Here is a 16,967-nt window from a genome sequence, read left to right as displayed (position 1 = left end):
AGCCGCCATTTTGGATTCAAGTATCATAGAACATAAGATGTCATCTTACTTGTTTCAAAAAGGCCTCTAAAATGATATACCACACAATGGGTGTTTACGTTTAAAATATTCGAGTTTCAGCCCCTAAGTCACCCCCTTATGAGGGGTTGAGAATCAGTTGTACTTCAAAAGGTATAGTATTTGACCAATAACTTATCCTGAAAGTTACAGTATTATATCCACAACAGTCTTCAATTTATTGAAGGATTTCCATACATATGATTCACTCTGTATAGTCACAATGAATATAATTACTGACAGTCATCTAATATACACACACTCACAGTGATTGTGTATAACTGTCGTTATGGTGACAGAAGCCAATTGTTGAAGAAATAAAGCGGTGTTTAGAAGAGCTCCACTGCAATTGTAAACAATGATACGGCAACATGCATTGTTGTAGTGTCACCGCAAAAAGAGGGGCTGCTTCCAGAAGAAGGGAGTATTTTCATCCCTGTTCATTCCCTGTTGCATTGTGAATGACTTGTGATCAACATGCTCACTGTTTCCTTTATCAAAGGGAGAAGGGAGTGAAAATAGCTCTCTCAGTTTTGAGTGTTGTTGAGAGAATGATCAATGATCTTCCAAAAAATAACTTTTTCGCCACACTTGGATGTAATGAGCTGGTTTACGTGCGTCATATGGTGGCCGAAAGTGATTGTTTTCCGACCAGGCCGGTAAAACTTTACGGCCCTAGGGCTGTAAAATGACCTTGAATAACAGCTGATTCTGATTTGATATGAACGGGTTTACAAAATAGTTTATGAAACAGAATCAGTTTATGCTTCTAGAATTGAATAAAGTATTTTGCAATAAGATACTATCATATCATTTGGATGAATGAAATACAAATAAGATAATATAAATTACTCAAATTCAATTTTCAGAGTATAATAGAATCTAACCTCAAACCTCATAGTACTGCGTTTAACACAAAACCTGGTGGATAGTTTTGGAACTACTTGGGCAATATCCATGGTGCTGAACGTTTTAACAAATAGTTTATGAAACAGAATCAGTTTATGCTTCTAGAATTGAATAAAGTATTCTGCAGTAATATACTATCATTTTATTGGATGAATGAAATAGAGGTAAGATATCTTCTTCTTCTATATAATAAGAGAGAGTGGGGTTGTGTTTGTTCGCATCAAAACATGTCAACTTGTGGATTGCATACCGGAAAAACGGGAATGATTTAGATCTCCAAATTTTGAACATAGATTCTAAAAATATCAATCTCGTGCACCTGGAAGCCCAAATTTCTATTTTCCTTCTAGATTTTTCAGAATATTAATGTTCAAATTCATCTATGCTACCATAGGCTAATTGAAGTTCCATAGCCCAAAGTGTGTATTTTTATCAGCAGGTTATAAGACTACTATTTACGAACGTCTATGTAGCGCAGCGGTAAGGAGCTTGCTTACGGAGCGATGGTACCTCGGTTCAAATCCCCCGATGCTTCCCATTTTTTGTTCTTAATTTTTTCCCTCGAAACGTATTATTATCAATTATTTTTTGAAGGAATTTGTTTTCATTACTATTGAACTTGGATTTTATCAAATAATTATTTTCAATGTAAAATTTTGCCACCAGTACAAATGAATTGGACATAGTATTCATGCTGTAGGCCTATAATTTATTGAATTTCATAAGAAAAACATGAATAGATCACAATAAAATGAGTAATAATTTATATTCTTCAGTTATAATGTAGGCTACTATCAGACACGAATTCCCAGTGAAACGAGTATTTTAGGTATTTTTTTTGGAATTGGGAAAACAAAAGGCTGCCTGATTCAAATTGAGGAGGATCCTAATAGAACTAAAATTTATTGATGTATTGGAAAAATCAATATGATTCTGTGAGGTTTCCAAGTATTATGTATTCTTCAGTTTTCTATACTTTAATAACTAGATACTAAACGATACTAATAACTATACTAATAGCTAGAGCTATGACATTCCACTTTTGTTTTCGGAACTGCTTAATAAACAATTATTCTCATATATATTGTTTATTTCTCTGTGTGGCGAAAAATAGCGTTCGCACCACGGGCAAAAATGTTTTTCCGGCTCTCAATCTTTTCTAGTCCTCGGCCTACGGCCTCGGACTTGAAAACCGATTTCGAGCCGGAAAAGTCTCATTTTCGGCCCTAGGTGCGAAATATACTATTTCCTACAGTTACGTTGAAAAGTGGCCATTGCTGCACTGATTACAGAACGCAAAGAATCACTTTTCCGCTCTAGTGCGGGAAAAATTTTTCTGCACTCCAGATTTGCAACATGGCAACGCAAAATACTTAGTAGGTTATATGGAGCAACAGTGCAGCAAAATCAAAATGAAGTTGGTAACAGTGACTGCTGTGGCTGCTATAGTGAGCAGAGGTGCAACCAAGCACAACGCGCTAATTATTATTCATTATATATTATAACCAAGGACAACGAGGACTTTAAGATTTTAGGATTAAGGTTTTTATCAATAATAAAATTACACAGAAAAACATTTGATGCATTTCAGGCAATTTTACCCATAATTACCCACTTTTCATATTCAATGGTAACTGTAGGAAAAACTTAATGTGAAATACGTGCGCAAAGTTCCTCTGCTGCACTCAAGAAACCATTCCGCCCTCGCCGTAAACGTTTCTTTCGGTGCAGCAAACTGTCACTTTGCGCACTAGTTGCACAAATAACTATTGTGAAACCTTGTTTTCATGACTCCGGTAGGCGTCCCAGTTACTGGAATCACTCACTACCTACGTACAACCGGGGCCCTGTTGCATGAGAAAATACAATAATCAATATTTTAGTAATTTCCTATTTCAATTAAAACCCTAACATCGGGGCACCGAGCTTCCCTCTCTATTTATTCATTGATAAACAGAACACAATTCTTTAAAATAATTGGGGAAGGACTTACAGCCACAGCCCAAAACTGTTTCTTCCCCGAATTTCGATTTATAACTTACTCTATAAATAGTCCAAAAAGTAGTTTATGCTCCATACACTTGAATACAGGTCCAATTTCCAGTCCAAACATTTGAAAACAGAAAAGTTCCAATTTAGATTGTTTACAAATCAACAAATTGAATAACAGAATAACACTCACTCATCACTTAAAACTGTAAAATAATGATTAACTTTGAAAATATGATATACTTTAATTTAGAATGTCAACAAATCAGCTTATTTTGATCAAGTCGATTAAAATTTCTAGATAATACTTCTCGTGCCTTTCCATCAAGGCTAAGAGACCCCTAGCAGCTGAGTGCATCGACTAAAAAAAGTTTTAGGGTTGAAGGATTAAAAGAAAATTCAACTTTTTTGATGAATTTGGAAACATCGCGGAAATATGTTTTTTATTTCAAATATGATTATAATTTTTATCAATCATGAATAATTTTACATTTCAAACCCTCAAGTTTTAATAAACCTTCAAAATTCATAATTTTATCTTTAAAACCCTCAAGGTTCCTCCATCTTTTAGGTCGTGTTCATATTCTACAGCTGGCTATACGTCAGCTTATGAATTTCGGGGATGAGATATTTTGATTCTCCACAGACGCACTCGCTTACTCACTTCCGTTATCCACAGACGACGAAAATCTCAGCTGTTTTTCCAAGTATGAAGTATCCTTCCAATGTAGTTCAGTGAGTTTTCCTAGGGATAAGACCTGACCCAGTGCAATCGAATTTTCTTATCATAAACCTACTATATTCTATATTTCATCACAAAATCGTTAGAGCCGTTTTCGAGATCCGTTATACATAAATAACCACATAACCATAATACAGAAATTGCTTGCTTGATATGATAGGATTTTCCCTATTTAAACTAGCTTACTACTAATATCATTAGTTATTATTTTCTTGACCTCGGCAATAGGCCGCAGGTTATACCTTGAAGCTGTTGAAGTACGTGTTAACATGTTTCAAGCTGAATTCAAATAATGTAATAATTATGAAATATAAATGAACTAGTGATTCTGTGAGCAGTAGACCTCACGCAGTGTCCTCATCTACAAGAATCTGATGTCACCTGTTTGCAATGTTAACAAACTCAGTTCATGTTTGAACTTGTATTCCATATGATAATTCATCCAGTTCCGTGATAATCTTTCCATCTGATGAAAATATTCCTCAAATTAATTTTTTCAGTCATAAATATTATAATTTATTTAGCATTATTTAGTTCATTTGATTATTTTCAATCACTTATTGAATTTGTTTTTCAAATGTGAGGATATTAATACTGATGGGCACGCATAATAATACAATGACTGCAAAACAAAATATTGAAACATTATAGAAATAGACATGGCTTTTACAGACATCTATATGATGTATACAATGAATAATCCACTTGTCAGCTGATCGATTATGAATAATTCTATAGTCTTATTAATCCTATCTATAGAGTACATGTATATATAGTGATATCGGAATATCGAGGAATTCCTTTTCCTTTCATATCATCCTTAAAATGCAAAATTTGTAAAAAAACCTTGTATATACATGGACGAGCAGTTGGAAATAGTTATTTGTGCAACTAGTGCGCAAAGTGACAGTTTGCTGCACCGAAAGAAACGTTTACGCCCGAGCCGTAGGCGACGGCGGAATGGTTTCTTGAGTGCAGCAGAGGAACTTTGCGCAAGTATTTCACATTAAATTTTTCCTACAGTTACCATTGAATATGAAAAGTGGGTAATTATGGGTAAAATTGCCTGAAATACATCAAATGTTTTTCTGTGTAATTTTATTATTGATAAAAACCTTCATTTATTTAAAATTGAATAATAATGTAGTAGTAAATGAATGAAGGCGGCTGTCACTCATGTGGTGGCTGTCGTTGTCATCCACTGTTGTCCACTGCCTTCATATTATTATAACGTGCACCACAGTCACTGTTACCAACTCAATTTTGATTTTGCTGCACTGGTGCTCCATATAACCTACTAACTATTTTGCGTTGTCATGCTGCAAATCTGGAGTACGCAAAGTATTACTTTGCGCACTAGAGCGGAAAAGTGATTCTTTACGGCCTGCAATCAGTGCAGAAATAGCCACTTTTCAGGGTATCTGTAGGAAAAGGAATATTTCTGCCAAGTCTCATAGAATTCTATAAACGCGTGAATGCGTTACATACAGACAGACAAGAAAAGATCCGAGTTAAAACATAGACCTCACTACGTTCGGTCAATAATTTTATGGAAATCCATATTAAATTGAATGTTTTCTGGGAGAAAATATTTGTTCTTGGAGAAAATATTATAATAATACGTTCCGCCCAATTTTCAGGATAGGTAATTTGTGTGTGTGAATGTTTTGTGAAGATTTTTGCATATTTCTGAAATGTTTGAATGTAATTGTGTGTTGCAGGCAATAAGATGCACAGTACCCGGATGCAGCTGTGAGTGCTTCACTCCAGGCAAGCAGCACATTCGTTTCTGCGAAAACTGCTCCCACGGTTGGGTACCTCATGGTGAGTCCCGTTATATTACTCAATCGATTACTAAATAATTAATCCATATTAATTAACATACATTAGATAACGGAGTGATCCGTGGTCTAGTGGATATGCTGCGTAGCAGCATAGAGATCCCGGGTTCAAACCCTCTCAATACCAAAAGTTTTCTAACCAGATTACTCCTGTGTTATCGGATGGGCACGTTAAACTGTCGGTCCCGGCTGAAGTATGACAGTCGTAAGGCCCATTGACGGCTTAAATTATATATTCAGGCGGTGGGACCTTCCCGCAAGGGACTCCCACCAACAAAAGCCATACGAATTTACTAACATACATTGATCCATATTCAACATACATTATTCCAACAACCAAATATCAGTTGTCATAATGTGTAAATAGGAGAGAAACGAAACTTAAACTCTATATAAGGTTATGGTGATGGCTAAGTTACAACGATCTTATATGGCTCTGAATCTTGGATACTTCAGGAGAAAGAATGGAGTAGGTTACAGGCTGCCGAAATGAGGTTTTTAAGAGTGCACAAGGGAAAATAGGCTTCATAATGTCGATGTAAGAAGCAAGCTCAACATAATCTGAAAATCGGCAAAACTGGAAAGATCATGTTGAAATTATGAAGAGGGACAGGATTCCCAGTGCAGTCATTTGTATAACCAGGTTGGGAGGAGAAGTGTGGACAGACCCCGTAGTATACTCTATAGTCTGATTTTTACTCTAATATTGGCGTATGAAGGAGGCTCCTTTTTCCTTTCATATTATCCTTGAAATGCAAAATTTCCAAAAACCTTGTATATATGTCGATGCGCAATTAAAAAAGGAACATACCTGTCAAATTTCAAGAAAATCTATTACTGCGTTTCGCCGTAAATAGTTTTGATGTTTACATGAGTTTGTGGATTTGAGTGAAATTTTCAATATTCTTTTGCAATTGTGAAGGAAGAGTTTCGTTTGTATTCGTATTTGGAAATTGATCAATCTTATAAATTCAAAATTGTAGTAGATACATTTTTTGGACTCAAAATTGTGTACGAATTATCGTTTAAGTTACGTAAGTAGCATAACCTTTGGACTGTGTATTCCAAATTAAGGTTTGAAGCAGTTTTGGGCAAATGCCTGTTGTTTTTACCTGAATTGTATTTGCATATGAATAAATAAATAAATGCGCAGCATATAAACATAATATAAACATTCAAACATTTAAACATTAAGAGAAATGCCAAACCGTCGACTTGAATCTTAGACCTCACTTCGCTCGGTCAATAATATAGAAGAGTCTTTGCATTGTGTAATTACAAGTAATTATGAATTGGGGATAAAATATGGGAGCTGATGAACTCATTTTGATTTCTTATTAACTCAAATAAATGTTCGAAATTTGGTAATACTGTATTTGTTAGTTGATTTAATTCAATGCGATGTAGTCAGTAGAAGAATCAAACTTTAATCCTCACATTTTTACAAATATTTAAATTTGGAATTGAAACGTTATCAAAACGATACATTGGCCCTGGACCAAGACTGAGAGATGTGGAATAGGTATCTTCTCAGCTTGATTCTCCCAATAAACCAATCTTGGAATGAATTATTGTAGTTCTCAATCGTTTTCTGATTCATTTTCACATAGAATGAAGTTTGATCTCATCCATGGAACCTCAAAGGTATATAGAATAAAGGTTGAACTAATCCAATAAGCCCCAAATAGAGATATAGAAACTAAGGGATCTCTGTATATCTTCACGGATTACTGCACGTGAAAATTTCTGGATAAATTCCCAAATACTTCGGTCATATCTTGAATCTTCATAGAAATTACTTCACATAAAATTTTTCGAGAACTTCCCAGTTATTTGGCATAGGTTGAACTCTTTTACAGCCAAGATATTGATGCGAATAACTCCATATAGAATTTCTTAGTTTTTGGTCGTAGATGGAAAACTGGACCATCGGAAAGGTGGTTCCTCTATTATTTCACTGTAGATTCCTCTGAAGGTCATTTCAGTTTTACAGCAAAAAATTGGGGTGATCATATGGAGAGGTATCCGATCTATTTATGGATGAAACCTTTTATGTTCCACTACAAAAAAGTTTCAAGAGATCGATTACCTTTTTCAATTCACAAATAAAACCTAACTGTTTCAATACAAAAGAGTGATGAGATCAATAGGTTCCCAATCAATTTGACACAAAACGTTGAGGTGTTTTACTTCTCCCCTGAAAGGTCCAGACTTTATGATCGCAAGTCGAATTCAAGGAGTGAATAGATAGAAGTGCTGGATGCAAATGGGGGTACTTGCCAGAGTTTTCACTCCCAGTGGAGACGGGAAGGTGAGAAACCCTTGTGTTGGTCAAGGGATGAAGTGGAAAATCAGCATAAAAGGGACTAACATTCTCCCTGGCGAGTCGTATGAGGTAATCTATTTGAAAGTATGCAAATGATATAGGCAGTTTCGCTATAGTGAGGGTATTTTTCTTTCTGGGTCTTGGTCTGAAATTTGTAAGGGTAGTTCCTTGGGTGTTGTTTTGATGGCTGGGGTGGTTTTCTTGGTTTAGTGGTATTGTAAGAAGCTGACCCTGCATTTTGAGTAGGTTGCTTTTTTTGTAGGGACTTCAAGGTTTTTCAATGGTTGTGGACTGTTAGTTCAGTAGATCCCTATGATATTGGAAGGCTTCAGTAATCCTGAACACTGAAGTCTGTCGGTAATTTGTGGTGTATTGGTACAATTATTATTCATCTATATGAAAGCGAAATGGCATTGATTTATTCATCCATAATAAACAGAACTGTTCAAATCCCGGCCAGGGCAAGATATTTATCTCGGGACACACCCGTGTTTCAGATGGACACGTCTAGTCGTCGGTTCCGGCTGCCTAAAAAGCAGTCCTTAGGTCATGTCAAAGGCCCTAAAGTTGATCAGTTGCGGCCTGAAAACTCTGACACCAGACCTGAGCCAGCCAGGTCACTCGATATTTGTATTATTACAACAGAACTAGAAATCTACTCTACCAAATATTTTCAAATTTGGCAGGTTTGTTCAGTTGGACATCTAAAGGCGCACTAGGAACGGATTTTCAATTCCAAAGATACACCCAAAATCTGTTTTTTTCCAGCGTTTTTCTCCGTTTCCTCAGCTTTTTCAATCAATGTTCAAACTTGGTGCACAGGCTTAACTGAGGTATTAAAATTTATTATTCTTGGATTTCATTTGTATTTGCTTTCAGATATTCATCTTAGCTGCGTTTACACCAAAGTTATTAATAAAATGTTTAATTTCCTTAGCTGAGGTATTAAAATTTATTATTCTTGGATTTCATTTGTATTTGCTTCCAGATATTCATCTTAGCTGCGTTTACACCAAAGTTATTAATAAAATGTTTAATTTCCTTAGCTGAGGTATTAGAATTTATTATTCTTGGATTTCATTTGTATTTGCTTTCAGATATTCATCTTAGCTGCGTTTACACCAAAGTTATAATAAAATGTTTAATTTCCTTAGCTGAGGTATTAAAATTTATTATTCTTGGATTTCATTTGTATTTGCTTTCAGATATTCATCTTAGCTGCGTTTACACCAAAGTTATTAATAAAATGTTTATTTCCTTAGCTGAGGTATTAAAATTTATTATTCTTGGATTTCATTTGTATTTGCTTTCAGATATTCATCTTAGCTGCGTTTACACCAAAGTTATCAATAAAATGTTCAATTTCCCGTCTTTATAGTTTCTATTAGATTGAACGGAACTTGACAAACACATATGTTTATCATGTGTATGATAAGTTATGTTCAATCCAATAGAGTCTATAAGGACGGAGAAAAACCATTTTGTTGATAACATTGGTGTAAACGCAACTTTAGGCTATAAAAAGATTGTTTCTTCAGCCACCTACCAATCATTCTTGTAAAATCCTTTTTCCTACAGTTACCTTGAAAAGTGACCATTCCTGCACTGATTACAGAACGCGAAGAATCACTTTTCCGCTCTAGTGCGCAAAATATTACTTTGCGTACTCTTAATACTATGCTTATTATCTTGCAGCCATCCCAATCATCTGTTGACATTGTTCGCGTGTATTTTGAATGCAAATTTGTTCTATCAATATTTTCTCTGATTTTCGAATAAATTAGAATGAGAACTAATTGAATTATACATTTTGAATATTAATAATTATTCATTATTTCGAAAAATATTATTTTCATTCACAAATTGATTGGTTGAAAAATGATTTAGAAATTAAGATTTACTCAAAATTATTTAATTTTTTAAATCAATTGGATAAATTTAATTTTCAATTTGAATGAATTATCAATTGTATTATCAAGTTTAAAATAAATTGAAGTTGTTATTAATAACAAAATTATACAGACAAACATTTGATGGATTTCAGCCATCATTTTACCCATAATCAACCACTTCTCATATTCAATGGTAACTGTAGGAAACATTTAATGTGAAATAGGTGAGCAAAGTTCCTCTGCTGCACTCAAGAAACCATTCAGCCCACGCCTACGGCTCGTGCGTAAACGTTTCTTTCGGTGCAGCAGACTGTCACTTTGCGCACTAGTTGCACAAATAACTATTCCAGTACATATGAGTTTTCTTCTGGACGACCATTGATAATATGTATAATGTCAAATTGAATAACTGTACATTCATGATAGATGTAAGGATGTTGAAGTATTATATTACACCTAAATTAAGGAAGCAGTATACTCGAAAATATAGATTTTTGCAGCTTCAGAAGGTTTTTTGTTGCAAAATGTAAATTGAGTCAAGAGGGGACTGATCAAACTGTCAACATCCGTGTCAAACCAATGTCAACGTTTAATCAATCAAGACACTGTGAAGAGAATAAATTCGATTTAAGGAGGGTGTAAGTGAAGGAGAGGAATGGGAAGGGAGATAAAGCTGTCTCCCTTCTTGCAACCCACCCTCTTGTCTTTTATCTTCACACTTATCAAATTTGTCAGGGACACTTCCCTCACCAACCATTCTTATCAATTTTCTTTTGAGCGTGCCCAATTTAAAATGAATAAGGTTTGGAATGAGTGAAGAGATGAAATCCATTATCCTGGTTGATTCTGCATTATAATAATTTTTTTCTATGTTATCTGTATACTGTATTTCTACCTTCACTTCTTCTCTTTTCCTCCTATTTCTTCAACCATCCTACATATTTTTCCTCTTCCTCCTTCCTCATATAGGCCTATCCTCAATATTATTCCCTATTATTCCTTCTTTGTTTGTTTCTTGTTTTTTCTCAATTCAGCACTCATCCCCTCCTTATCATGGTTCTTCTCCATCACACCGTTCTCCTTCTCCTGCTCCTCCTCATAACTCTTCTCATCCTTCACCTACTCCTCCTCCTTCACCTCCTGCTAGTCCTTCTCCTCCTTCTCCACCTTCTCCTCCTTCTTCTCCTCCTCCACCACCTTGTCATCAACACGTCCTTTACCTATACATCTCTACTATTCTTTGTCTTCTTGTTCTTTTTCTTCTCTTTCTCCTTCTTTTTGTCTCCTTCATTCATTCCTCATCCATCTCTTTCTTCTTCTTCCTCTATCTCTTCTTCCTTTACCTTCTTCGCCATCTTCGCCTTTTTTCCTCATTCTTATTTTCTCCTTCTCCTTCTGGCTGTCACTTGCTCCCCTTATCGTTGTTCTTCTTCCTTTCTTCTTCTTCTTCTTCTTATCATAATTATTATTATTATTATTATTATTATTATCATTATCATTTCCCTCTTCCTCTTTTTCTTCTTTCCTTTCTGCTCATCCTTCTTATTCTTCTTCCTCTTTTTTCTCCTTTCTCATTTCTCTTCCTTTCTATTCTTCTCCTTCTTTTCCTCATCCTCATTTTCATTTTCTCCGTCCCCTTCTCCTCCTTGCTGTCACTAGTTCCCTTCTCCTTCTCCTTCTTCTTCTTCTTCTCCTTCTTCTTCTTCTTCTTCTCATTCTTATTCTCCTTCTTGCTCGCACTTGTTCCCCTTAACATTGTCCTTCTGCTTTCATTTTCGTCTCCTGCTTCTTATAATAATATTCAGAATATAGTATCAACTTTGTCCCGGGGCTCGTCACGACTCCATGCATGCATGATGTAAATCTCTTCCTCTCTTTGTCTAGGATGTAAATTTATTCATGGGCCCAAAATGATGGGCCCTGGTGTGGTGATATACCCCAGAGGGCTACTCCACCTTATCAATATCATGCCACTGACAATCTATGCGAGTGAGAGAGAGAGAATGATAGATTAGAATGTATAGTACAAGAGCAGGAAGGAACAGTGGATTGGAGGGAGTGAGGAAAAATGAGAGAGACGAGGGAAAGATAAAGGAGAACACGGAAAAAAAGAAGATGATGTGCTTTCGGAGTAAGTCTGTTTTTGGTTTTTGTACAGAATTTTCTCTTATAAGTGTATATTTTTTATCCTAAATACAACTGAGTGGTATGATAATTTTAATTTTGCCGTTACAAATACTGTATCCTGACAGAGAAATGAATATTCCAAATAAAAAATCTGGTGTGGCGCACTTACACTACTTATAAAAAATTGATCACCTGACGCTGGTGTTCACGCGCATAAGAGTCTACTGTTGAAAGATCTGAGCCAGTTGGTGACAGGACAATAACGCTGTAGACACACAATGTGTGCTATCTCTTCATAGTGAATGATTAGATCAACAGCTGCCAACAGTTTGCATTTGAATAATCACATTTTCTCGAATTTCGAGCTTATTTTCAATTTTAGGTGAAAATGTTACTTAACATTAGTTGTAGAGATTCTCATACTAAATTTTTTCCAGTCGAATTTTTTTGTTTAAATTGTATCTGAAGCCTGATAATTGAGAATCTAAAATGAAACTTTGCATAGATGGGGCAGAGCTCCTGGAATTTTTACAGATATGGGACTTGTGGCAGATGATAGAGCTTATCAATGACTATCCTAGGTATATATTTGATCGAAATCGTTGGAGCCGTTTTCGAGAAAATCGCGAAAAACCCTGTTTTTGACAACATTTTTGCTATTTTAGCCGCCATCTTGAATTTCATTCGATCGAAATTGTTCGTGTCGGATCCTTATAGGGGAAGGACCTTAAGCTCCAAATTTCAAGTCATTCCGATAATTGGGAGATGAGATATCGTGTACACAGGCGCATATGCACTCATACACACACACACACACACACACACACACACACACAGGCCAATACAATTCCCAAAAAACACTTTTTTGGACTCAGGGGACCTTGAAACGTATAGAAATTTAGAAATTGGGGTACCTTAATTTTTTTCGGAAAGCAATACCTTCCTTACCTATGGTGATATGGCAAGGAAAGTAAAAATGAAGCATTCAGCTAAATGCAACGACTTCATTTTCAGTCACTTTGAAAATACAATAATTTAATCATGCGATGAAAAATTAATCGAACACAATAGTGCATACGATAACATGACTGAACATCTTCGCCACATCTTCTATTCTATCTATAATAATAGAGGAAAGAACTCGCTCATACACGGGATAGGAAAATTATGTTTTCGCCCCACTTGGATGTAATGAGCTGGTTTACGTGCGTCATATGGAGGCCGAAATTGATTGTTTTCTGACCAGGCCGGTAAAATTTTTACGGCCCTAGGGCTGTAAAAAAACCTTGAAGTCAGCTGATTCTGATTTGATGTGAACGTGTTTACAAAATAGTTTATGAAACGGAATCAGTTTATGCTTCTAGAATTTAATAAAGTATTTTGTAATAAGATACTATCATTTTATTTGGATGAATGAAATAAAAATGAGATATTATAAACTATTCAAATTCAATTTTCAGAGTATAATAGAATCTAACCTCAAACCTCCTAGTACAGCGTTTATCACGGAACATGGTGGATAAACGGAATCATTTTATGCTTCTAGAATTCAATAAAGTATTCTGCAATAATATACTATCATTTTATTTGGATGAATAAAATACAGATAAGATATATATTATTATAAACTATTCAAATAATTCGATTTTCAGAGTAGGATAGAACTTCTAACCTAAACTTCCATTGACATTCAGATTGGCCAAATTTCAAGTGTGCTAAAACAGCTGATCAAAAACTTTTCATTATTTGTGTTTATCATTCAATAATTAAAACATTTATAATAATATCATCTTATTGTCACTTGGAAGAATAAAAAGTTTAAACTCAACCTCTTACATAATTGAACATAATCTTTTAGGTATTTAGACAAATCAGAATAAAAAATAAAAATACTTGGACAATTTCCTGATATTCAGATTACCTCAGATTTGCTAGAGCAAATCCACATAGACCTTCCACTTTTGCTTTCGGAAGTGCTTATAATAGACAATAAATTATTTTCATATATATATATATATATATATATATATATATATATATATATATATATATATTGTTTATTTTTCTGTGTGGCGAAAAATAACGTTCTCACCATGGGCAAAAATGTTTTTCCGGCTCTCAATCTTTTCTAGTCCTCGGCCTACGGCCTCGGACTTGAAAACCGATTTCGAGCCAGAAAAGTCTCATTTTCGGCCCTAGGTGCGAAATATACTATTCTACACTCCAGATTTGCAACATGGCAACGCAAAATACTTAGTAGGTTATATGGAGCAACAGTGCAGCAAAATCAAAATGAAGTTGGTAACAGTGACTGCTGTGGCTGCTATAGTGAGCAGAGGTGCAACCAAGCACAACGCGCTAATTATTACTATTATATATTATAACCAAGGACAACATTTTTATTCAATTTGACAATAAATTGAGGTTTTTATCAATAATAAAATTACACAGAAAAACATTTGATGCATTTCAGGCAATTTTACCCATAATTACCCACTTTTCATATTCAATGGTAACTGTAGGAAAAACTTAATGTGAAATACGTGCGCAAAGTTCCTCTGCTGCACTCAAGAAACCATTCCGTAAAACCATTCAAGTAAACGTTTCTTTCGGTGCAGCAAACTGTCACTTTGCGCACTAGTTGCACAAATAACTATTGACGCATCATCACGTCTGAACTACTGGACTGATTAACTTGAAATAATTATGCATAAATATTCCTAATTAACCGAGGATGGTTATAGGTCTATTTCCAATCCTCCAAGATTTCATTACGTCAAGTTTTCAGTTTGTAACGTTTAAAATAGACCCTTGCGGAGCACGGGTTACCTGCTAGTCTATATTATAACGATGGAAAGAGCTGGCTTATACATGTACGAGATAGGAAAATTGTGTTTGACGCATCATCACGTCTGAACTGCTGGACTGATTAACTTGAAAAAATTATGTTTAAAGATTCCTAATTAACCAAGGATGGTTATAGGCCTATTTCCAATCCTCCAAGATCTCACTACGTCAAGTTTTCAGTTTGTAACTTTTAAAATAGACCCTTGTGAAGCACGGGTTACATGCTAGTCTATACTTTAATGAAGGAAAGAACTGGCTCATACACGTACGGGATATGAAAATTATGTTTGACGCATCATCACGTCTGAACTACATGACTGGTAAACTTTAAATTTTGCATAAAGATTCTTAATAAACTGAGGATGGTTATAGGCCTATTTCCAATCCTCCAAGATCTCATTACGTCAAGTTTTCAGCTTGTAACGTTCAAAATAGACCCTTGCGGAGCACGGGTTACCTGCTAGTCTATTAAGTCTAGTGCTAGTCAAGCACATATTTATATTTATTCTATAATTATGGGAAGAACTGGCTTATACTCGTACGGGATAGGGAAATATAAAGAAAATAAAAATCTCAGTACCCTTTTTTTGAAATATTTTATCACAACATGTTTCGGTCATTTATGCCATTTCCAAGTGATAAATGTCCGAAACATGCTGTGATAGAATATTTCAAAAAAAGGGTACTGAGATTTTTATTTTCTTTATATTTATATTACAAGTAGCCCTATACAAGAAAGAGATAAAAATATGGGATAGGAAAATTATGTTTGACGCATCATCACGTCTGAACTGCTGGACTGATTAACTTGAAATTTTGCATAAAGATTCTTAATAAACTGAGGATGGTTATAGGCCTATTCTCAACTCTTCAAGATTTCATTACGTCATGTTTACAGTTAGTCAAGTATTAAAATAGACCCTTGCGGAGCACGGGTTACCTGCCAGTCGAGAATCATACTATCCCATTCTGAAGAGAAGAAAATGAAGAGAAGATTTTTCGGCCGTGAGAAAATTTCGGTGAATTCTGGATTGGAACACACAAAACTGTCACGTAGTGAATTATAGTGTATTATGATGTCGATTAAATTCACCGACAGCCAGCTACCCAATTACGCCTGGTGCAATCGGTCACAAAGGATAATTGAAGAAAAAGAGGAATAGGAGAATAGGAGAAGAGGGAAATAAAGAAAAAGAAGAAGATGGAGATGAAGAAGAAGAAAAAAAAGAGAAGTAAGAAGGAGGAGGAGAAGAATAAGAAAGAGAGAAGAAGAAGAAGAAGGAGAAGAAAAAGAAAGAGAAGAAGAATGAGAAGAAGTGTAGAAAGACTAATAAAGAGAAATATTTGAATGAAATTCCGGTGGTTACCTGCGGTCAGTGTACGGTGTGAGACAAAAGTCTTTCCCATGGACACATTCGGCTAATCTCATTATTTTTCGAAGACAGAGAGAGTGTGAGAGTGTTTGAGAGAGGAGCCAAATGACGTGAGCAAGCCTCTCCCAGATACCCTCTCGCACTCACTCCATCTCACTTTGTGTCGCATAGCATACACTGGGCGACCTTCTATCTGTAGAAATCAGAAAATTATCCGTTTCTGAAATTATTATTCAATCCTGCAGCTACGAAACGGAGACAAAAAGTCAGGAGGAAAAGAGAGGAGACGATTCTGTGAGGACAAGAGAGAGGGAGAGAGTAAGTTGATAATGTATATGGGAGATAGAGACCAAAGATTACATGACAGAAACAAAAAAGAAAAGAGCTACAATGTCCTCCATTTTGAATTGCCCTCAGGTGGAATCTGGTAGTCCACAGTAATTGTCTGTTCGTGATTTCGATACATCGATATTAGGAAGGTCGATTCGAATTGCAAATCGATGTCATTTTGATTATTATCTTCATGAGCCAGGTTTTCGATTTTTTTGGTAGATTTGCTTCCAATAAGGAAGCCGGACAGTAGTTAGTAATCATTTTTGACCGGTGATTGGTTCACGAGTGTAAGAAAAGCCTGGGAATGGTTAGAAATTTTCTCTACTGAAAAAAGATCTCTTCTTTTCTGGGTTTTTGCTTGTGCGTAAATGCCGTCGTCAACCACGGGTGAGGATTTTTCATACTTTTTAATATTCCTCAAATAGCTTAAAGCTAGAGGGATTAAAAATATATATGAATTTAGTATCTGATGAGATGTGTATTGGAATTGAAATTTGAAATTGAAATTGAAATTGAGTATCTCTGATTGGC

General features: G+C 35.3%; 1 protein-coding gene across 2 annotated transcripts in view; it reads left to right on the top strand.

Moving 5' to 3' along the window:
* The window catches only part of LOC111055928 (zinc finger protein basonuclin-2-like), a 436,060-nt gene that overhangs the window by 237,435 nt on the left and 181,658 nt on the right, over positions 1-16,967 (top strand). For both annotated transcript variants that reach the window (XM_039435714.1, XM_039435713.1), the window contains one exon: positions 5,419-5,521. In XM_039435714.1, coding sequence (XP_039291648.1) covers positions 5,419-5,521 — 103 coding nt within the window. The remainder of the gene's footprint in view (positions 1-5,418; positions 5,522-16,967) is intronic.

This window comes from Nilaparvata lugens, chromosome 9 (assembly GCF_014356525.2).
Source record: "Nilaparvata lugens isolate BPH chromosome 9, ASM1435652v1, whole genome shotgun sequence".
Lineage (NCBI taxonomy): Eukaryota > Metazoa > Arthropoda > Insecta > Hemiptera > Delphacidae > Nilaparvata > Nilaparvata lugens.
The sequence above is the reverse complement of the archived record's forward strand: the minus strand, read 5'-3'. Positions and strand labels throughout refer to the sequence as shown.